The sequence below is a fragment of the Pelecanus crispus genome, chromosome 8 (genome assembly GCF_030463565.1).
Source record: "Pelecanus crispus isolate bPelCri1 chromosome 8, bPelCri1.pri, whole genome shotgun sequence".
Lineage (NCBI taxonomy): Eukaryota > Metazoa > Chordata > Aves > Pelecaniformes > Pelecanidae > Pelecanus > Pelecanus crispus.
This window is the reverse complement of record NC_134650.1, coordinates 19683050-19707273: the sequence shown is the minus strand read 5'-3', so window position 1 is coordinate 19707273 and position 24224 is coordinate 19683050. Positions and strand designations below refer to the sequence as shown.

At 46.1% G+C, this 24224-nt stretch overlaps 1 protein-coding gene across 1 annotated transcript in view; it reads right to left on the bottom strand.

The window, feature by feature from the left end:
- Positions 1–2493: 2493 nt before the first annotated feature.
- The window catches only part of FGF18 (fibroblast growth factor 18), a 75190-nt gene continuing 53459 nt past the window's right edge, over positions 2494–24224 (bottom strand). The window contains 2 exon segments of the mRNA XM_075715479.1: positions 2494–2760; positions 22585–22691. Coding sequence (XP_075571594.1) covers positions 2494–2760; positions 22585–22691 — 374 coding nt within the window.

The following is a 24224-nucleotide window of genomic DNA, read 5'->3' as shown; positions in this document are numbered from 1 at the left end:
GCTGAGCAACATATGTCCTCACCACACTGACTTTTCACAGCCCAAGGAATCCATCTCACTGCTGTCCAGTAAATATTCTTGTAAACCAACGACACAAGTGCCAGAGGCCCCTAGCGACAATTCCATGGCCCCTAGTGCCCACGTGCCAGTCTCCAAACCCAGTGGGCATTGCAGGACAGGCAGCAGATCCTGGTTGCTCTCAGCCTCACAGGAGATCCCGTCTGCCCAGCCTTCTCCAGCATTTACCTCCTCCGCCCCTCTGAATTTCCGCAATGGCAAACAAACCCTGTCGTTCTGACAGTGAAACCATCAGTGCCATGGGCCATGGTGATATTTCACTAAGAAAAAAGGCACCCATAAATCCTTTCTCACTCTGGAAATCAACTGGGTTTCTCCTCTTGGAAGCACTAACACAGCAAATCTCCAGCTGCTCCCAATCCCCCACCCCCAGCACTCCTCTGAACTTTCCCCAAATCTCTCCCACATCAATCAATCTGAAGGCAAAGCTGGCAAAGCCTTCCAGCCCCTACCAACCAACTCCATCACCATGCCACCAGGTCCCACTTCCATGCTGGTCTCCAGGTGCACCAGAAGAGCAGCTTCCAGTATATTGACTGGGAGAGAGGCTGCTCGAGTGACTGCCCGTGCTTAGCTGGTGTGAAGACATCACCTGTAAGGCTACCCAGTTTTTTGTGGAGCAGCACGAAGTGACCCTGTTTAGCACCGTTCATTTTTCTCTAGGCTAGCGAGGTTTGGAGATCGGTTCAGATAAGCATCCTCAAGCTTGCATGCTTATCTGCACCATCTCCCAAATGGCTTTGATCTGCAGGATTTGGCTGCAGCTGTCAAAGTTATCTTCAGAAAACTTGTTCTGGGGAGAGTCGTTCTTCTGATTAACAAGAAAAAGCTTTCTTAGTGGCTTTGAGCATTTTCAGCCCTGGCTGGAATCAGGGAGTGTAGCAATGTCTGCACACAGAGAGAAGGAAAAGGTCAAGCGAGCTTCTCCTTAAAGCTTCACTTGGGCTTAGTTGTCATTTCAGCTAAAATTTCAGGTCAGTTATTTTATCTTTGTTCTTTTTTCCCACTCCCTGTTTAATGTGGTCTCACCCAACCCACCGCATGGGTTAATCTGTATGTACAGATTCACACCTCGTGGCTTTACATTGTCCAAGTCCTATGCAGGACACCTGAGAGGAAAGCTGGCTGGACTGACGAGGAGAGCAAGTCACCAAAGGGCTGTGAGAGCTACACGGGGAGAGGGAGGGGGATTTGCTTGGTCTAGGGCAAGTTTTAAAAGATACAATATTGAATTAAATAGCTGAAACAAACAGCCCCTCTCAAAACCTCCAGTGAAGGAAACACAAGCCATACATAAGTACATGTTAATTGAGCAAGGTGCTAATTTTCCAGTTCACCTTCTGCTTGGCCAAAGCTTCCGGAAATATTCGTTAGACTGAAAAGTATCAAATTTAACTCCTGCTCTTGAAAAATGCCAGCATGGATTCCCCCACTCTCAGCCCATCATCACCCCAAGCAAGATTTCTTCCGGGAACAACGAGGCAGGAGGAGGAAGACAGTATTAAGGAAAATTAAGGAATTACAGAATCAGCAATGAAGTTTATAGTGGGGAAACTACCCCAAACATATCCTGCTGCCCTCACATAAAAGATAAATATGCATTAAAAAAACACTACTCAGGGCGGGGAAAGAAGTGTGAACAGTAAAAATATGTACATGTGTTTTAAATAATTTTTTTAATTGTTGAGGCAGTAATACTTGGTTCATGGAACTGCAATATACAGAGAGGTGAAATAAATAGCTTATATATATATAATATATATAATATAGCTGGTTTTAAAATATTCCCTTATCATTGGTGTACTAGGTCATCTTGTAGTCACTTGAATGTATTTAGCAGCATTCTCCAGAACTGAGCATAATGCAGGATCACGGAGCCGTGACACCTTATGTCGTCAGAATGGTTACAGAAGATCGATGCGTTGAGAACTCCACGGAAACTCAATCACTGCGGCACACACCATCTTGTCTTGGGCCGGCATGCAGCAGACAATAAATAGATTACTGCAAAACCGGCACTTTTTCAGGGCAGGGTCTCAGTAACTTTGGGAAAGAACTTTGGTTTTCTTTGGTTTTATTTATTTATTTTTAATAATTACTTTTTTTTTTTCCTCTGGGGATATGCTTGAAAAGTTGTCCTTTCCAAAAAAGCAAAATAAGCACCTGTGTGTCATCAACAACAAGAAGTCAATTTAAATAGAGCAGTTCATTTTGTTTTTCAAGTCACAATAAATCCCTAACAGCTTTTCCCCAGCGTTTGCCATCTAGTCTTTTATTAATTTTTTTTATTTTTATTTTTTTTTAAACACAATGTACAAAAATAGAGCTTCTTCCTTATTTTTAATGTAAAAATATTCCTCTGGTGCAGTTTTTTTTTTTTGTGGTTTATTATTGTGACACTGTTTTTGTCTATTTTTAACTGGGGTTGGTGGGTCGTATTCTCTTAGTCCTCTTGGTGACTGTTGTGTACTTGAAAGGTTTCTGTATCTCCACTTGCCCCTTTGGGTACCTCTTCATAAAATGTACATCTTGCTGGTTTTCCCGGGTCTTGGGCCCTTTCCGTGGCCTCCCTTTTTTGGTGAATCCAACATACCAGCCTGAATATTTTGCTGACATCAGTGCCGTATAGTTGTTTTCTAGGACTTTTTCGATGAAGACACACTCCTTGCTGGTGCCATCAGGCTGAAAAAGGAGAAAAAAAAGTAAAAAAATTCATTATCCAAATGCAAGCTCAATGACCAAACCCCATTTTGGCATAAATAAAATCATCACATCTGGACCTTGTTTTTGGTTCAAACATTGTTAATAGGAGCTGTAACAAACTTCAGCTGAAATAGAAATTAATTAAAAAAAAGCACGAAAGCATCATTTCATCATTTCATTTTTTTTAAACATTCCTATCCAAGGAGAGAAAGATTTTTCAAAGACAACAGTTAAGTTCATCCAGTCCAGCTCCTTCAATTGCAAGCAAAGCAAGACATTTAGCTTTGCTTTTTCCATTAGGAAAGGAGGATGAATTGAACTTGTGCCAGGGAAACATCATACTTAATCAGAAAAAATAGAAAAAATCAGAATCTCATATGGGCCAAACAACAGCATTGCCACTTCTACCACTCACTTTTGCTATGTTTTCCGAAATACCTTATGGGCTTGCATGCGTAACTACCCAAATCCCACTAAAATCATTACAAGCCTTAGTCTAAGCCTTCCCAGTGCTTTGAAAGCTCTCCCCTGCAGCATCCTGGGCGTGACACCTGGCAAATAAACTGCGCACGGAGCTCCGGGGATGAGCTGGAGGGGTGCCGCAGTCGCCAAGGTCCCCGACCCCACTCCAGTCCCTACATCCAAATGGTTATTCCAGAGCCACATTGCACACCCCAGGCTTGGCTCCAACTTGCATCCCTGAGCGACATCAGCAGCAGAAAAGGCCGTTCCCAAGCCAGAGCAGCTCCCTGGATGGGCTGGCATCCCACTGGCATCCTGATGAGACTGCAGCTGGAGGACTATGCAGCAGCACTGTCTTCAGCCACGAGACCCACCCCAGCTCCACTACCAGAGGGGGTGACACAAGTGCCCGATTTTACACCTCTGCTCTCTCAGGGTTGTTTTTTGTTTGGAAGAGGGTTTTGTTTCTGGTGGCAGAGAGGACATGGTCCTTCCCCTTTCCCCACCTTTCAATCACAGCCTAAAAGCAGCCACCCAGAGCTCAAGTACTTGCCTTAGGAAACCATGTTCCTAAACAACATTCTTCCTTGCAGAAGGAACCAGGATTAGATGCAGAACTGGAGGTCAGAAGTTCCTGAGCATGAGTGCTGCTCCCCAGCCACCCTGCAGCAAAACGCCCGATGCGGCCTGGTGCAAACCCACCTCCCCATCACTGCCACGGGCTGCTAGCTCCCCAACCACTCTCTGGTTCAAGATTTTGGCAAGCAGGGTGTATTCAGTTTGTGTGGCAAGGTTTTGGTAACGGGGGCTACAGGGGTGGCTTCTGTGAGAAGCTCCTAGAAGCTTCCCCTGTGTCTCATAGAGCCAATGCCAGCCGGCTCAAAGACGGACCTACTGCTGGCCAAGGCCAAGCCCATCAGCGATGGTGGCAGTGCCTCTGGGATAACATAGTTAAGAAGGGGAAAAGCTGCTGCACAACTGCAGCCGGAGAGAGGAATGAGAGTGAGAATATGTAAGAGGAACAACTCTGCAGACAGCAAGGTCAGTGAAGAAGGAGGGGAGGAGGTGCTCCAGGCACCGGAGCAGAGATTCCCCTGCAGCCCCTGGTGCAGCCCATGGTGAGGCAGCTGTGCCCCTGCAGCCATGGAGGTGAGCGGTGGAGCAGATACCCACCTGCAGCCCGGGGAGGACCCCATGCCAGAGCAGGTGGATGTGCCCAAAGGAGGCTGTGACCCCATGGGAAGCTCACACTGGAGCAGGTTTGCTGGCAGGACTTGTGACCCCACGGGGGACCCACGCTGGAGCAGTTTGTGAAGAACTGCAGCCTGTGGGAAGGACTCACATGGGAGAAGTTTCTGGAGGACTGTTTGCTGTGGGAAGAACCCCATGATGGAGCAGAGGAAGAGTGTGAGGAGTCCTCCCCCTGAGGAGGAAGGAGCAGCAGAGACAGTGTGTGATGGACTGACCACAACCCCCATTCCCTGTCCCCCTGCGCCACTCGGGGGGAGGAGGTAGAGAAAATCAGGAGTGCAGTTGAGCCTGGGAAGAAGGGAGGGGTGGTAGGAAGGTGTTTCAAGATTTTGGTTTTATTTCTCATTACCCTACTCTGATCTGATTGGTAATGAATTAAACTGATTTCCTCAAGTTGAGTCTGTTTTGCCTGTGATGGTAATAGGCGAGTGATCTCCCCCTGTCCTCATCTCATCCCACAAGCTTTTCATTGTATTTTCTCTCCCCTGTCCAGCTGAGGAGGTGCATGATAGAGCGGCTTGGTGGGCACCTGGCATCCAGCAAGGGTTATCCCACCACACAGCGTTGGCTCAACTTGGAGATCCAGACTAACAGACCCAGAACTGGACTTTGAACACAGCAGCATGTGGATCACAGGCTGGATTCGGGACTCTAATTCACACAGCACACACAGCACATGCAGCACCGGAGGGAGTTGCAGCATCACACAAGAGCATCTTTAAGTGGTTTGGCACAGAGGAAATTCTTCTCATCTATAATCTTGTGCCAGAAAGTACGTTTTGTCCTTTAACTGCTGAGTTACTGGTGCTGCACCTAGAACATCATGAATCGTTGTGTACACTGGCACTTTGTTTTACGTGTCAAAAGATATTAGGGAGTAGATACAGGCTCACTTCAGCCCTGGATGTTGTCTCAGCTCTGGGTGTTTTATGGATTCCGGACAGGGATAAGCACAGTATGGAGCATCATACAGGACTTAATCTAATGCTCTGCAAAGCCAAAGGAAGGATTTCCATCATATTATTAGCCCAATCCAATTCCCCACTGAAGTCAAACAATGAGTTTTTCAGTACCGCAGGCCTACGCCTACTGCTATGCTTACTATTAAACTCTCTCCATGCAAACTAAACGGTATCAGACCCTCTCAGTCTTTAGCCATTTCACCCATCCCATCCCTGGGGGCAGGAAAGCCACAGCAGCATGACCAGCACAGCACCGGCAGAGACGGTCGGGCCCAGGCTGCAGTGGCTCTGCTCAGGAGCTTTCTCGGCACAACAGCTGGGGCAAGGAGCCCAGCCCCACACACTTACCACCCCATCCCCAAGGCCAGGTCAGCCTGCTCTTTCCTAGAAGCCTTCCTAAAAAGTCCTGCACAATCACAGCAGAGTTTGGTGCAGTTAGTGGGAACGGCAGGGATTGCGGGACAGGAGGGAAGCCTTCCGGGCTGAGCTGGCTTAGGCTTCCCTGCACCTCTGATCCCCAAATAACCACGTACAAGCTACAAATGGAGCTGCGAGATAGGAACCATCAGGCACGACAACCCAAGCTGGAGTCACATAGGCAACAACAGGGGAAAGGCTTCATCATCACCAGCCTCCAGGACCAGCCATCCCTCGCTGGCTTAATACTTTTAGCAGAGCTTCAATTCAATCAGTGCAACAATACGTGATGTTTACCCTAAAATCATTAATGTGCCATCCTGCCTAAAGGGTTTCATTACCACAGGTAGGTCCCATTAAGAGTGCGGGGAGATCATGGCAACTTCTGCATCAAACATGCTAATCCAGGGTCCGTGTTCCCTATACATGCCCCCTATATGGGGACAAAGCCAGCCCTGCCATAGGACCAGCAATCTCCATACTAGGCAAGGCACAAAGGTCCTAATTTTGTCATCTACAGTTGGAAGCTCACAAATGCTTTAATGAATGGCAGAACTGGGCAAAGCTCAGTGGTTCCAGTTCCCGGGGGGGTTGTTCTCTGAGCCCTGGGTTTGATCAAAGCCGCATGAGCGGGGAAGGGGGAAATCAGTCAACACCACAGGGTTCCACCAGGTTTCAATGGGAAGCCATAAAACCAGCCCCAGGTTTCTCAGGGCACAGCCCACTACAAACCCTTCCCCAGTGAATGGAGAATTTTTAAACAATACCATGGCTGAGTTTCAAATCCACCCGAACCCAGGTGCTGATGAACCGACTGGATCCATACCACAGGGGGAGCAGGTAATTGGAAGAGCCATTTCCCCCACGCCTGGGTCCTGGATTTGAGCCCTGACCTTGTTGCTAGGAGAATTAAGGCATTTTCATGCAATTTGGGAGATTTCCGCCTGTACTGCAATGTCAGTTTCTCATGGAAAATGAAGACTGGAATGAAAAGAAAACGTGTGTGTAGGAGGGGGAAGTTATTCTATTAATAACAAAAAGTATTTACTTATACCTTCAAATTTGCCAACAGAACCTAAGACGGAGACAGGAGGTGGAGGAATAACAAGGTGCAACTTCAGGCCAACCTCAAGGCTAATTTGAAGTAAACAACGTGCATGAGATAAAATAACTTTGTTCTGGAAGAGGAAGAGCTAAATTATTTGATAACATGAAATTACAGTAACATCTACAAGTACCTGGAGATAAAGCAGGATAAGAACCTCACTTCCCCAAACAGAGCATTCCTGTACGTGCTAAGACATATCAGACAAATGATTTTCAGATACTTACAAGATGATTTTACAGCATCTGTTATGATCCCCAACAGAATAAATCACTTGCACACATTACCTATACCTTGGAGAGCTGGACCCATGGTAATCTATTAGGGGGAAAAGCAATTTATAAGGGTTTTCAATAATTTTTAAGTGTCACCTTGTTTTCACCAGGTGCCATCACTTAAGGTCTAACCATGTCCGTATTTAAACAACAGCAAAACACTCATTGGGTGTCTCACCCATCCCCTCACTCCTCCAAAGAGAGGAGGATGGAAGAGAAAAGGGACATGGCTTCGGCCAAGCATCAGTGCCTGCTCCAACCGCCTGCTTGCCCTTCCCCAGGAGCTCCTAGTGCAAATGCTTGTTGCCAATACAGGTCTGCACCCTCTGCTGCTGACATCAGCAGGAGATGCTGCCAAGCTGCATTTCATACATACTTAGCTGTCAGGATGCACCTTGCAGAGCACTTGCCCTTCAAAACATGGAGGTTTATGTTTTGAACTGATTCTTTAAAACAGAGTTCTCGAAAGCCTTGGAGCTGTGCAGAAACTGCCAGGCCTGGTGTGATGGCATTGGCACATGATGGGGGAGGACCTGCACCCAGCCCCGCATCCCCATCAGCCCCACAGAGCAGGGTGGGTGCCAGGGCTTTGCAGCCCTGGGGTATCCCACACGTGCTTGGGGGATGAGCTGCTCCCACGTTTTGCTCACCACTGTCCCACAGGCAATATCTCCAGCCAAGCTCCCTGCTCAGAACAGGGCGAGAGCCGCTGCAGAGGCACAACTCTGCTCCTGTGAAAGGCACGGGCTCTCTTCAAGTCGGCACCTCCTCATACCTGTGACGAGCCACCCCTGAATCACCAATTTGGTCCCGGGAGCTGCTGCCTGGCTGTGTGATGAGGCCATGCCACCGCAGAGGCAACAACTTGCAGCTCAGTTCTTTGCATAGAAATAATTCAGAGCATTTTTTGTTTAAACACACCCCTAATAGCCGTGGGAAGATGCAGTAGCTGTTAGCCAGACTTCTGATAAACATCTTATAAAATGCCTCATCTAAACACCACCTTCCACAGAAACCCCTCGGGCATCACCCAGATCTGTGCAGAGACAAGGGAAAGCAGAGCTGTGCTGGTAAAGCCCAGGCAGCACAAAGCACTGGCTCCAGCAGGGCATCTCGGGTAGCTAACAGCTGGAGACCGGCCCTGGACACAGCGAGCTGCTGCCCAGTGACGAGGCGGTGGACCCGAGTGGTCCCAGTCCCTTTACCAAGCAGGGTCAGAGCAGCAGCAGCCACCTAAGATTCCCACTCCGGAAAGGGCTATCTCGTGGGTGGGACTCCTCATACACCACGGGCCAATTCCACCCAGTGTGCAGCTGAAGGCAGTGGAACTGAAGGGGCTGCACTGGAGCCAGGGGCTCTCTGAGTGCCCTGAGCTTACCAAGGAGCAGCACCGGATTGTTTGTGCAGAGCATTTGGCGACGAGCTCTCCAGTATTAAACGTGAAACATGTTGAACTGACACTAAAGCAGAATTAAGTGCCAAAGCATTTGCTGCTTCTACAATTACACTCCGGAGTGCTTTGGTGCTCCTGCTCTCCTTTTTATGACCCAACTTGATCTTATTGTAGTTTGGCTTTCTCGTTTTAAGTTTTCCAAATGGAAAGGATCAAAGGGCTCTTTGTTGTCGTAGCAGGAGCGCTCCTCTGAGTGAGGCATTACTGCCACTAACAGCTTGCTGCTCAGGGGGAATTCGCGGCAGCCTCTGTGCCACCAGCCTGAGCCAAAGCATTAGCAGGTGCAGCAGCCGCCTCCGCCTTCTCCCTATTAGCCTGCCACACTAAGCCACCTGAGCAGCTTTTTATGGGAAAGGGAGGCCAGGGCAGGTTTTCTCATTTATGCTTCACAAATCTGGCTCAGTGGGCACCAGCAAATCCAAACTTCACTCAGCTTTTACGGCAACAATAAGCTCGCACAAGTGGCTCCGGTAACACCACAATGCGGGGAGAGATGCCTCCAAAACTGAACGGTTTTTCTGTTTGCAAAGATCAGGGCACAAATTAAGCCCTACAAGTGATGCTGTGTTAAGCTGTTGTTAGCTAAGCTTACGTTAAAACACTCCCCGCCTCAAACAATGCCTCAATTAGAAGCTCTCTGGGTAAGGCACTGGTGATGTGCTGCAAATAATAACAAATACCAAACCATAGGAAACACGTCTGTGATGACCCAGGAATACCAGCTTGGCACAGGACACAGCAAGACTCAACCTTTCAAGTGAGATGGGGATGACTCTCCTGTCTAATTATCACCTTTCTGCAAGTTCAGCCCCTCAGGCTCAAAGTCAAATTGTGAAGATACAAGCCCTCCATACAAGCAGGATCGCTTCCCTCTGCACAAGCCCCTTCATCTCAAAAATCCTGAGGCAGGGAAAGCTACCGCTCAAGCAAAAGGTTTCCAAGAGGTGTACGCACCTAAGTTTTTTTGCAAGGAAAAACTCTGAAATGGACCCTTTCTTCATCCCCCCCCCGCCTCCACAGAGGGTTTCTGAGCAGTGGTACCCCACCATGCTGGATCTCACGCCACCCCCAGCTGTGAGGTACACCCACTGAGCTCAGCAATTATTTCAAAGGCTTGCTGAAAATGAAAATTTTCCTCGAACGCTGGCACTGTTAGATTCACATACTGCATTATACAGAAGAAATCCTGCCCTGCGTTTCCTAAATTTTGGAGCAGTGACAGTGGGGAAGACTTGGGTTTTCAGGAGATGTGTGGCTCAGCAGTCCCAGCAAGCCACTCCTGAAGCACCCCCAGCTGAGGACCAAGGGCTGGTGCACCCAGCATCACTGATATCCCCTATAAAGCCCCAGAGCTGTTTACACAGCATGTATCTAGTGACATCTGATTTTCAGGAAGCATATTACTTCTCTGTGGTTTTGCACAAGCTCAGCTCAAAGTCAGAGCTCAGACTCCCTCCACATGGCTTGGAAAATACTGAGTGGAAGAAGGTAAGCCAGGAGCTGTGTTAATGTCACAGCTTTTAGCACTGCCACCTCTCCCCCTTCACATGTACACCTTTTAATCGTAGGTTAGAAAGTGTGACAACAAGGTGGGTACGGCAGCTGCCAGATCCAGCAACGCTGTAGGAAATATTGCCCCCTCACAACATGGCAAATCTGAGTGCTCTGGCTGCTGCTAAGCTGGCCCCAGCCATCCTCATGCACTTTATAGGCATTATCAGGACAGATCCATCATAAGCATGCTGATGTTCAGCATCCTGGATTTATGGCAAGGCATCCTCACCACAGAGACACCTCTTGACCCAAATGCACATTCTTGCTCCTAGACTGGGCTGTAAATCAGGGAAGCTGCATCTATAACTGCCAAGACTTACTCGGCTTCATGTGCGTTTCCTCCAGCTTTCTGGCCTCTGAACCTGCACAATCCTCTGAGGAAAATACTTAGGAGTCATGATGGGCAGTTCAATAAAAGTGTCTGCCAGCACAGCGGAGAGGTTAATTATGTATACAGGACATCTAAGTGCATTCATGAAGCAGGGGCAGTAATACAAAACCCATGCGGAGGACGTTCTCCGAAGAGAGGCTACAACTCCATTCAGAGGTCCAGTTTCAAAGTAGTGTCACCCATTTTTGCACCCACCTGCCCCTATGCACTGGGGGTACCTCCTGTCTCTCCTGAGAGCATGTAAAAATGGGCACAGTCTTGCATGCACAGGATGGGACCTACAGGCTTCACAGAGCCCCATCTCTATTTGTGCTGGACACAGCACAAGCTGCAAGAACCAAGGAAGGAAGGGAAGGGTTTAAAATTTTTCTTTCCTTCTATCTTTCATTCAAAAATTCCACTTTTCTAACTCATATCTGTTCAGTAACCCTCATAGTGCTCTGGAACAGCATTTTGTCACAGGATGAATGGGAGGATACAGAGATGAAAGGAGTGTTTGTAGGGATGCACCAAGCAAGGCTGTGGCTATGCCAGAACATGCCTCTTAACCTGCTCCTTCTGTCACAGGCACATTTATTGCCAACAGTACGGCAGGACAGCACATATCCGTAATTAGAGCAAACTAGGTTGGTTTCATCTGGAAAGATGTACGTTTGGTTAACAGAAATTCCTAACTGCATCTCAGAGAACTATGTGTACTTACTATTAATGACAAGAAACATCAATTACTTTTTAAATGAAATTTATGAAACTAATAGAAAATTTACAAAAATTTAATTTAAGTCTGTCCTGGTTTCAGCTGGGATAGAGTTAATTTTCTTCCTACTAGCAGGCATAGCGCTGTGTTTTGGATTTAGTATGAGAATAATGTTGATAACACACTGATGTTTTAGTTGTTGCTAAGCAGTGTTTATGCTAGTCAAGGACTTTTCAGCTTCCCATGCTCTGCCAGGTGCACAAGAAGCTGGGAGGGGGCACAGCCAGGACAGCTGACCCAAACTGGCCAAAGGGATGTTCCATACCATATGATGTCATGCTCAGTATATAAACTGGGGGTTGGCTGGGGGGCTGTGATTGCTGCTTGGGGACTGGGTGGGCATTGGTCAGCGGGTGGTGAGCAATTGCATTGTGCATCACTTGTTTTGTATATTCTATTATTATTACTATTTTATCTTCCTCTGCTGTCCTATTAAACTGCCTTTATCTCAACCCACAGGTTTTGCTTTTTCTTTCTGATTCTCTCCCCCATCCCACTGGGGGGGGGGAGGGGAGCGTGAGCAAGTGGCTGTGTGGTGCTTAGTTGCTGACTGGGGTTAAACCACGACAAAGTCAAAACTGTGGGTTTCCTGCAATAGGAAGCTACTGCTTCAGGAGATCTGAAACCACAGGCAGGTTTCAGACGTGACATCTGAGCAGATCTATGACATCTACCATTACCTGCACCTACCTGATCCAGTTGCATGTATGCTTCTAGGTGCTAACTATGGTAAGAGCTGTGAAGGCATTTTTACCCAACCGTACAAAGCACAACCTGTTTGGTTAAATGCACTGCCGGGGTTTGCCATGTTTCCTTTTAGAGCAGTCATTTTCAGCCTCCGCCAAGACTCACAGGCTAGTCCTGAACTGTCTACAAAAGCCAACTAAGAGCAGCAGCATATTTTGTGTAGGCTTAAATATAGGGACCTATGCCACTACAGGAATTTTTTTTTAAAAAACTGTTTAAAATATCACGTATAGATGATGAATGGAGAAAGAACACTGGACTGTAACATTTGCTGACCCCATAGCAGGTCTGGTAAACCCCAGGTTTATACACATTAAATAAACATACACACTGACTTTTTAAGTTATCATTTCAAACATATGCAATCTCATTCGGCTGACATTCTGGTAGAGACACCAGTTTCCCTGGGGCAAGTTTAAATCAGTGGAATTTAGGACCACAAAAGGTCATTGATTGTCTGCAGGATGGCATTAGTTCTCTTTACATCAAATTGTATTACTAAGAAAAAAGAGAAATCCATGATCAAACCAAGTGCCATCCATAAAAATGATCATCAAGAATTGTTCCAGCCTGTGAACGACAAACTTCCATCTGCATACAACAAACACAAGCCTTTTGAGACTTGCCCTCCTTTAGGAAAACCTAATATTTTTAAGTACCAAAAAAATAATGTAAGAAAATGTTAAGAACAAAAATATATTTAAGCAAGATCTACTTTTGTTTGACCTTAAATGTATTGTAATGACCATATCAAATGGACTATCTTTTGCTGCTGTTGGAGCATAGGTTTTATTCTCCACTTCAAAATTAGCCTCCATTCTCACTTCATCGCCATTTGAGAGTCAAGCAGAAACAGTCCTTGAAGAGCAGAATCCACGTGAATGTGCATCTCAACTGCATCCAGTTGAGGAAGATAAGGCTGCATTGCTTTGTTGCTTGCTGCACACCAGTGTATTTGCAAAGTAGCATTTAGAAGAAACATCACCCTCATCTTAGAGACACTCAAGACCAACAAAAATTGCACTTGGGAGACAAGATGCTCTGAGGAAAGCAATCAAATTCAACTTGATACGAGTGTCACACAAGATGCATACAGCACACCCTCTCCACCCAAACAGGGTGAGGCTTCACCAGGGCTCAGGGATCCCCTCTCAATAATTTTAATTAACATTTAACCTTAGGGAACTGAAATATTCCAACATGACACACAGCTGCAGCCACCAAGAAACAGAGGGGACAGGATGGTAGCAGCTTTATGGTGACACTTGCTGCTTGAACACAGGAAGGATTAAATTAAATTATCATGTAGCTTTCAAGAAGGTGGTATGTTTTCCCTGGAAAGGGATATACAGCTTCCAGCCATGGGATAAGAAAAAGATTTAGAGGTCAAGCTTGCAAGCTTGGTCTGCAATGTGAACCCTGACTGTGCAAAACTCCAATCTGAGAGAGAATTGGTGTTTCTTAGGGATATCCAAAGGAAAACAAGAAGTTTGCTAAAGATTAATTGCAAAAAATCTGTAAACCTGTTTACACAGCTCTCTGGTGACCAGACACAGCCTGGAGATAAAAAACAATGCTCACAAAACTCAGCTGAGCAACTGCAACTCCCTAGCATAAAACCAGTATCATGAAGAAATTTATTTTTCAAAATAAAAGGATAAGGGCGCTTTTGCTTTATTTTAGAGCAAACAGTTAAAGCATTGTGGCTGTGCTGAGAAGCTTAAGTTAACTGGAGATGTTCGTATATGGCTAAGATGTGACTACAAGGACCTCTTGACCACCTGCCTGGCCTGTGAAATGATGTATTAAGCACCAGTCCCATCTCATGTCCCTGCTACCATCCGAGGAAGCACTGCTCGCAGGATTCACAGCTCATGTCACACACAGCTCCTCTACCCACGGTTTGATTAAAGCAAAATGTCCTGTCCTTGCTCAGCCTGAGAGGATCAGCATCCATCCTGGGTGCTTAGAATACTGCAAGAACTGAAGGTAGCACAGAAGGACTTAGCATAGACCTTAAGTATTCACATTATTCTTACAAGATATTAGGTGATGTCCAACCAACACTGTGAATGTTCTGCCTGGCAAAGCAGCTAAATACAAACCCAACCCCACCAGCACTGTGTGGGCTTAAATGTGCTTAGTAATGTGCTCCATTTGTGAAACCCATGACCTAAATCCATCAGACCATGCAGGTAAGATGTGCACATCTAAGCACTAACAACTGATTGGCAAAGGAAAGACATTGGTAAATGCCTACGTGGTGGCATAAGCCTCTATCTCCCTTCAGTGCCATGAATAACAGAGTCTTCTGGCTCAGACAGCCTTCAGGGCTTTTGCTTCCAAGCTTACATGCACACAGACTCTGTTAAGAATTGATGCAGTTTTTAACCATTTGTGAAGTAAAGGGGTCTTCTCCATATAAGCACGTTTCTTCCGTCTCCTCAACCTCTTGTGCAATGCGTGAGCTCAAGCACCACCAGCATACCCCAGCATTTCCCATTCTCTCTGCAAACTCCCCGTCTCTCCTTCCCAAGCCTTGCAGCCGTTCAGTGTTTATCAGTAGCCACCAAAGTGCTCTCCCCTTTCTGAGCACAAGGAGCTCCAAAATGACCTCTACTCTCCCTGCAAGACCAAGAGCAGCCGCCTGCTATCCCACACCACCACAAAACATCTAAACTTCTTCCACAAAATTCGTTACCTGCATTCACATCATTTTCCCCTCTCCTTCCCACCTCCAGAGAAACTTCTGTGCAAAATACCACTATAAACAAATCATCACAAATACAGAACCAGGACAAGGCCCATTGCTCATAGCAAATATTAACGTTGCAAAGGTCCAGTGAGCTCTCACAAACTCCTACCACTTTGAAGGAACCACTGCAGCATCAGAGCCTATCCACTTTTGTGCCAAGGCAGCCTCAGTGCAATAAACACTGGAAAGTAGTTTCACTGGGCTCAACCATAAATGGCTTCCTGGGAATCATTACACAGTTGTGCCATCCAGAGTGAGGATTCCTGGAAAAGCCAGGTAACACGCAGCATCTGACAGCTGCCTCTGCTCAAGGACAGAAGCTGTTCCAGCACGGCTCCTGCTCGCTGGGTGTGCAAACCCAGCACAACCATACCCACCTCAGGCTGCAACATCTCATCCCTGTGCTGCCTACAGCTTCACAATGGAGGGCAGAGCCGTCACAGCCCCCAGGAAAGGTGCATAATGGGGTCTGACCAGCTCTTACCACATTACACTTACCAAGAAGTAACGTGACAAATTATTGTGTCCACATACCCTGAGACTGTGTGATAACAACATCCCTACCGTAACAGCTAGCAACCCCTCCTTGGGGAATTCTTCTGACACATTTCCAGTACCGTAAAGATTTGAAACTGCAACAAATGAATGAGATGATAGAAATTCCACCAGCATCCACAAAAGTTTGAATGCAGTGCTTCAGGTCACCCAGCAATGGGAAAGAAGCAGCTGTGAAAGGTTACCAAAAGCCTCATGATATTTGGGAGCTGAGAACGGAGGAGGGTGATTTCTGATTTTATCTTCCACTTCCACTTTTAATTTCCCGAGAATCTCAGCTAAGTTTTCAGAACAATAATTCAAAATTTTTTCCACTGGTTGCAGGAAAAAGCCTGATTAGGTGAATGCAGAAGATTCTAATGGCTCAACTGAAAAAAAAAAATTGTTTTGTCATCTCATTGCTTTTAAGACCTTTGCAATCCTTCAAGCCCTGATTCAAGATTTTTGGATACTTGAGGCTGGTTTCAGATCAGGTCCCCTGTACGACAGGGTCCAAGGTTGCTTGGCTCCAGGTCCCACTGAAGGCGTTTATTTAGATGACTTAAAACTAAAACAAACTCACGGGGGGGCGAAAGCCTGGGAACAGTTCACTTTAAAAAAGGACCAATCCCACCCTCTACGAAGAACCAGACTGCAGTTCAAAATGAGATCTGAGCGAGATCCAGCAAAAGCCATGTCAAGTTTTGCTTTCACATGAGATGCCAAGTCAGAATAGTTTATGGCTAAACATGTCACAGAGAGATCTGCAAAACGCACACTATTAAACCCGACACCCCACTAATTCTGATCGTGTTTTTGTTGCAAATTCAGCATTCAGCCCCAGAGATTGTTAGGTTTTACAAGCCCCTTTCAAGCAACCCGAATACTGTGCAACTCCAGGAAAAATTCTGGATATGCATCAAAACCTTGTGAAACTCAGAGTTCTGCCCCAAATCCAATATGCGGTTAGGCGTGGTTTTAAATATACAAGCTGAGGAGCGCAAACACCTCATCTACTGCATCAAAGTTTCAAACTGCAAACCTCTGAGTGCCCCTCTGCCCTTGCCACCTCCCAACATCTTTGCAGCACATTTGGCTGCCATGCAGGACTTGGGTATGCGAAGGGCATCAGACTTTGAGCTCAGCCCTGACTCTCCTTGTCTCAGGCTAACACAGAGCCCTGGCTTTACAGCAAGGCACCGGTTTCCCACGATTGGTGTTTCAAAGGCAGCTTTTCAAGACAGCTCAACCTCAGCCTTGACCAAAGTCAACCGATGGACAAAGCTGGTCCCGATACACTGATAAGGCTTTGGAGAACCCACCTGGTGTCTCCTACCCAAGTAAGTTCCCTTGTCCTACAAAGGGTGGCTCCTACTGAACCAGCTGGAGCTCCTGTAACACAACACGCTCCTTCTCCTGTAAGACCAGAGGTATTATAAAGGGCCAAGACCGCATGCATGGGCCATAGCAAGCGCCTTCACTCTTTGATGCTGTCAGAGTTTTTTTAGCCAACTTTCCTGACTAAACACACACGTTTCAAGAAAACCCCTATTTTAAAGCTGTAATGTAAACAACCCCAAATTATTGCTATCCCCTAAAGGCTACTGCTGGCAGGCATCAGTGATAAAGCTCTGCCAGAGCAGTCTGGCATCTAGCAACAATTTGTTTGTTGTCCTGCAAAAATACAGAGAGTCTTGCCATATGGTATTAGCAACTTTCTGGTAACATTAAGAAATATATTGGCTTGGAAAGCAGTTATCACACCAGAAAAAAATCTTACGTCTCAGAGGCAGGTCTATGCTGTAAGTGGTATCAGCACAGCAGTGATGGTCAGGGTGGGGGAGAGGTGATCGTGGCCAATGGAGCCATGCCACCTCCAGCTCCCAGTGCAGATGACGTGCTCCTGGCACAGCCATGCTTTGGCTGGCAGAGCTTTTCCTCAGGAGCTGGACCATGCTCGAGGGCACAAGCTCAGCACTGCTCATCTGTGCTTTGTGAGTGCTGGGAAGGCTTCACTGCTACAGACATGGCATCAGCAAAGCTGTCCCCAGAAAGCACCCGAGTTATCTGTCATTGAGCTGAAGCAATGCTTCAGCCATCCCGACCAGCCAGGGGGGTCCTACCTTTCAACCAACAGCTTTTTCCCACTGTTTATATTAAGCATAGAGAAAGGAGAAATAAAACTAAACTCTTTTAAATGCTTTTTCAAAAATAATGCATATATACCATAATGATTTTCTGAGAGTGTGTGTATACCAGGTCACTGAGGGTTTTTGAAAGAAAACCCAGGGGGACATGGTGCAAGTCAGCATGTGGATTTGGTGGGAAAACACCTATTTTATAGTATTGCACACTCTCAGGCTTGAATTCTTAGAAGGAGCTGAACTGATGTAATGAGTAGGGACTTCTTAGGATACAACTTTACTGCTCTCACTTTCTGTAGAGCTGGCAGGGATTATACCTGTGGTAGACTCCATTCTGTCTATCGCTTTTCTAACTCTGCCCCTATGTCTGGAGTTTTCTCCATAGCCACATCCTACCTCAGAAGAAGAACTCACCCCCATTTACAGTGGTGCGGGAGCTTCCTGCAGACTCGCAGTGTCAAGATTACAGCCACATCATGCGGAGCAGCATCACATGGGAGCACAGCACACAACTGACAGTTGCCATGCTGTCCTGACTCCACCTGCACTCTGAGTCCCATCCCACTCTGAGGAGATGGCTCCAGCACCCACCACCTGCTTCTTGTTCCTGGAAGAGCTCAAGGAGTGACTTAACGCACTGAGAGATGGAGCTGTTCTCAAAATGAAACCAACAGAACAATAGAGAGAACCAACAGGGAACACTATTGCTGCTGGATCTGGAAAAGATGTAATCCACCTAATGCCATGGAAGAACACAAGTGGAATTGCTTGGAGCATCTTCTGAAGAAATTTCTGGATCAAACTGAAGATGTGCTTAACTCTTTGCCCATTCCTCTAAAATCTTCTGGATTCCTTTCACTCATTACTTACCTTCCCCGCATCTATATCTTGCTCTGAAAACGGATGTCTCCCTTGCCATGGTCTGCAAAAAGCAGCCTCTCTTCCCACTCGGCAGCTTTGCAGGAAGCCAAGGTCCATTCTCCTCTGCCCTTGGTCAGTTCAGAAAAACAGGCCTATTCTCTCCTCTCCCTTTAGAGCTGGGAGTGCAAAACACTCCCATTACAGATACCTGCTATAACCTGAGCACTAGTGCCAACCAGACTGCATGGTCCCACGGGTGGCTGCTAAAGAACCACGGGAAATTCCCTGGTAACAGTGCCTGGGGATTAGGAGATGCTCTGATCACCACGTACCAGCCACTAGCCTTAGCAGTGCCTAAAGGAAGGGGCAGGGCTTTGGTCATCTTGTAATGGTGCTGAGAGGTCCAGTTTAAGCTTCACAGAGATCACTGACCTCTTGCAAATGCTCTCCTGACAGGGGGACTGGGAAGGGGCAGAGAAAGGAAATCTCTGCAGCATCCTGCAAATCTAGATAGCACAAATTTGCTGCAAGGACAGGCGCAGAAAGAACAGTTAGAGGTGGCCAAGCTAATTAACAGCCACCTGCTCACACCCCGGGCTGCTATTTATTGCTCTGGAGACTTAAAAGACTTATCTCTGACAACCTTTTACAAACATGAAGTCCCCACTTTATTGACATCCTTATCTCAATGCACGAGATAAGAGAAGCTGAGACAGAGAGAAAAAACACAGAAGGACTCCCCAGGAGAACCACAGTTACAAACTCAGAGCTCCTCCAAAGAGACCATTAGCTTCTCTTCTCCCCTAACACTGAGTTATTGCAAATATTCAGAGTTCTTGAGTTACAGGTGACCAGTCACATTGTGCTTTGTCACAAGTGGAGAAGTCACATTGTGCCTCTCCTTAGAAGAGCTCAACCTTTCAGAGTCCCCTTCTCCCTCGTGTTTGTAAGAAGCCTGAGATAAATAAACAGTAGTAATAATTTTAAAAGACAAAAAAGTTTTTAAGAAAAGCCCCTAGTATTTCTGTTCTGAGTTTTCAGATTTTAATCTCTCTCCTTGTAATATAACTCCACGATAAAGTTCAGTGGTCCATAGAAAACTTCAGCAAAATCAGAAAACTCAGGACCTACAATTTCTACATGTGTATTCATAGAGGCACCAAAATCCCACAGGCAAAAAAAATATGGTCACAAGGGAAAAAATAAAATGAAATCTTTCTTGGGCCTTCTTCAACATAATACCAAGAATCAATGATGAAACACAATCCAATTTGTTTACCCCCAGACCTGGTCACCTTTAACAGAAAAGTCACTCCCTGTACGCCACCTGCCCTGTCTCCAGTTTTCATAAGCAGCACATAGAGCATTGGTGACCTCAACAGTTGCATGCTGTGACAATAAATAAAGTTAGAAGCCTGCCCAAAACTCCTCCAAGCCCTTTGGCCAATGACGGCCATGAACACATATGCGGTAACAACCAAGCAAGGAGGAAAACACAAGGTTTGGGGCTCCTGAGAAAGTTCCATCAGATGGCTTCCACTCAGAAAAGCTGGCATAAGTGCAATTTCTGATAAATAAATAAAAAGATGCAAAGACTGCTCTTCTCAGCCCTGTGGGTTAGTCTGTTGACCTGCAACACAACTAGCTCTAACATGGGGAGCAAGCCCCGACTGTGGAGTTCTTGCATTTGTCACCAGTTCCAGCTGAGAACAACAACAACCTGCTCCGGTCTGTAATACCCTTTCTAGGTGACTATGGGAAACAAAAAAGGACTAAATTCAAAGCAGGTTTTCAACTGGGGGGGATCCAAAACTGCTGACTGAGGAGGAGAACAAAGCCAGATGGCATATGCTGGTATTGTTAGGGATTATGGAGTGTAAGTCAATAGGAAATGAGCAGAGAAAAAGACCCAGTTTGGTCCCATGGCTCCTCTCTTGCCAAATGAACATACCGGGGCGACCGTGAAACAATCAGTTTATGGGTTTCATTCCCCTCCACCCCCAGACTGAACTTAAATATTTGTATAAGCCCAGGCATAACTTTTATCTAATGTTTTCCTTGGGGTTTACTAGCTGTTTAGAGCATTCAAGCTAAAAAGCATTCCCTCAAACTCTTGCCACAAAAAGAGCTGAAACTATGATACTAATTAAAACCACACTCCTTGGTATCAAGAAGACATGCTATTATTTTCTTTTTTTGCTCATGAGAAGCTGTTAATATGGGCAACACGTCTGGAACATTTTCCTTCCAAACGCCATGCTCCGTACCCCCTCCTGCTCAGGTCGGCTGGTTTATGAACTTGTCAGCAGTCTGGGGTGGGAAGGCTCACATTTACAGGAATAGATTTATTATTACTCTTTTTATAACAAACCATTTGCCATCTTAACTTTATGAAGAGCACATCAAGAAAAAAACCAAAAGCTTTATGCTGCATGAAAAGTGACAAGCTAAAGAACTGTCCTGCCTTGGTGCCCAATGGGCCAAATCAAGGGATGAACCTCGCCAAAATATATTATACGTTTTGAAAAATAGCCTCTGACTTTGCCAGGCTGCTCCTGGACACTCGGCACAGACCAGGAAGGGATGCACTGTGTACCACTGCTGGTCCCTCCTGGGGTAAGGTCTGTTAAAGAAAAACGTAAGATTTCATGCTCATTTTTCCCCAAGTAATTTGGATGCTTCTAAGGTCTCCATTACTGTGGTATCAGCACCTCACAAACATTAACAAATTATCCTTATAACGTTTCAGGGGAAAATGCTATTATCACATTTAAAGGACAGAAAAAAGAAGAAAAAAAAAAATCAAAGGCCAGGTTTGTGTTCAGTGCAATATTCAAACGCATCCATGTACACATGGAGGTCTGAGAGGTCTAAGTCTGGTTAAAAAACAAATTTCGTTGTCCAAGATCAAACAGTGGTGTCTCATTCAGAGCAGTAACTGCACCACAGAAGTGCAGGAAGCAGAGAGAACCAGATGCTTTGGTCCAATCCTCCCAGACCACCGATTTCCAAGTCCCCACCAATTCTGAGCAGCGTCCTGGATGCTGCGTGCTTCGCCAATGCAGCTCTGCAGTGGGTCAGGCAGGCTGCCACGGCTGGCGGCTGCCTGTGAAAGATCTGGGCTTAGTCTCGACAGAAGCATCTGTACTGCTCACAAGGAAAACAAAAGTGGCAGGAGGGATCCTCCAGGGAAGGCACTTGTCCCACAAGTGTCACTCTCGGGACCACAAAAGTAAATAATGTTTCATTAGAGCAATTTGGTTTCTGGTTTCTGTTTGGGAGCATGGCTTTTGCTCTGTTGACTCAAAACAAAACTCAGCTTCCCTTTTTCACAGCCACAAAGATGCCAGATTTTAATTCCTGGTGGTGCAAAGTGCAGGCAGTGGAGGAAGGGGCCTTTGAGGGCTGAGATATTTTATTTTATATTTATTTCTTGGTCATATTTTAGCTTTGAGCAAGCTCCTGCCTGCTTAGCAAGCTTCTAGGTTCGCCAACAATACAGAACAACTGCCTAAGTTACAAAAACAAGTTAATACATAAAAAATATGACTTCACCAAAGAAGTTAAGCTACATGGGTGAACACACTGTAATTTGTTACATGCTTCCATTGTGCGGCGATCCAAAGTAATAAAATATTCCTGTAATGCTAGAACCTTGAGGCCCAGCCCCGGTACAATGTTCAGATTCCAGTATTAGCTCTGCCACACCATCCCCTGGCTCACCACTGAGAGAAGTCTTATGCTGCCTGCCTCCCCAGCACTAACCTTCCCAGCACAGTGCTCCACTTGCCCTTTTATTTTGAATTTCACTCCAAAGAAAAATCAAGTAACAAAGTTATTGTGGAGGTGGCCATGACACTGGGATGCCGAGATGACATCTCACATCAATTTAATGCAACTGTGAAGCGCAAACCCATCTGCATCCAAAGCATCATCAGGGCTGGCTGCAGAGCTTGGTTTTTATGGATGCGGGGGAGGGCTTGGAAGGGCACCGGCTGCCTTGCAAACCCCACATTCCCTCTGTCCTGCTTTTCATTTGAGGCTGACAGGCAAAGCTCGAACACATCATTACAGCCTTGAGGAGGCTGCTAAAGGTAACACTCATGTTACAAATGAATTAATAGGAAACACTTACCTTCCCCACTAGCTTGCCTTTCCTGTTCATGCAAAGGTAGAAGTCTGTCTCCTTCCCTTTGATCCGGACTTGACTGCCAAATGTGTCTGTTTCCACTAGAAGCTGGGCTTGTAAAGGAAGAAGAAAAAAAAGCATTTACCAATGTGGTCCTATTAAGTCAGAGCATGCAAAGCTCATTGGCACGTTGTCCCATTACCTATACCTGAACCACACCACACTGGGATGCTCTGCAAGGGAATAACCCAAGGAACCACACAGGGGCTGAGCTCCAGCCTTGGTCACAAGTGCAGATCTGACATGTCTCCATTGACTCCTATGCAGATGTTCCACATTTAATGCCAGTTTAGTGCAGAACATGCATATACATGTGTGTGCTCCATCAGTCCACACCGACCCCACCTCCCCTTTAGCAATATAAAGCTCAGTGCTAATGCTCTCCTTCACATTGCAGGAGGGTTCTTGGACAGTAAGAACATGGATTTTATTCTCATGAAGATAAAAGATTAGCATGACAAGAATGAAGATCCTTTCCCCACAGCCAGCAGCCCTCAAACACTTCACAGAAGTGGTCCAGCCACATGCTCATGGTGCAAAACATCACAGTGATCTCCTGAAGATCACCGCAACAGCTAGCAGGGGAGAAATTAGGCACTGTTTGTTCTGTCTGACGAACACCCGCCCTGGAGACATCCTCTGTGTGTCTATCCATGTTCCCAGGAGGTCACTAATTGCTTTCTGGCAGTCCAGGTCCATGACTCCTGCTCTAGCTGGGAGAAATATGGACAATCTCATAGTGCCTCACATGTTTATTGAGGTGAGAGCTGGTTTGCAGCATTGCCAGGAGCCACAGCAGAGGACAGATTTCTGCTGCATCTTCATAAACCACCTGCCCCAACACAATTGTATTTGCAGAAGTGGCTGAGCTGTCACTCAGATGTGTAGCGTGCCATCAGCATCTCAAAAACCTAGACACATCCGAATTCAGCGTTTTATTCCCTCTCTGATCTAAACACAAATTCCAGTCATGCTCGAGGTTCAGATTCCAGGAATTTCCCTGGAGAGGCAGGAACATGCAGACTGGACATTTTGGTTCAGATCCATCTCTGATATGCAGGGGGAGAAAGGAGACATGGTCGAAACACAATGCAAGAATGTGTAAGTGTCAGCAAGTGCAAATCCATGGTCTTGCTCTGGAAATACTCATGCTTGTAAGACCCAAGCCTTACCATAGAAACATGGCTTTTGCCAAGCTCTGGAGAATGTTTGATCTGTGCTGCAAAAAGTCACATTCTTTTTAGCATTCATATTTCAAACTTTAAAACCCGTTAAGAGCATATATGTTCACTGTAAGGATTTACCATGGGGATAGAAATAGGAGTTTGTTTCATTTAAACACATTAATATTTTTCCCACTTGTAAAGTCAGCTTTTGGCTTCTGCAGCAGTGCAAATACCACAAACCTTTAACTCACAAAGGCCCTAAATGGAGTTTTCCCTTTGCAGCTCAGTCACATATGCAAGTTCAAGGTTTTCCAGTTACTAGCTGCTTACATGTATTTAGATCTAATTGTTAAACTTTTATCAGAGGGGATATTTAAAGAATAACTTCTTTCTGACAGCAAGTGGGATAATGCCTATATT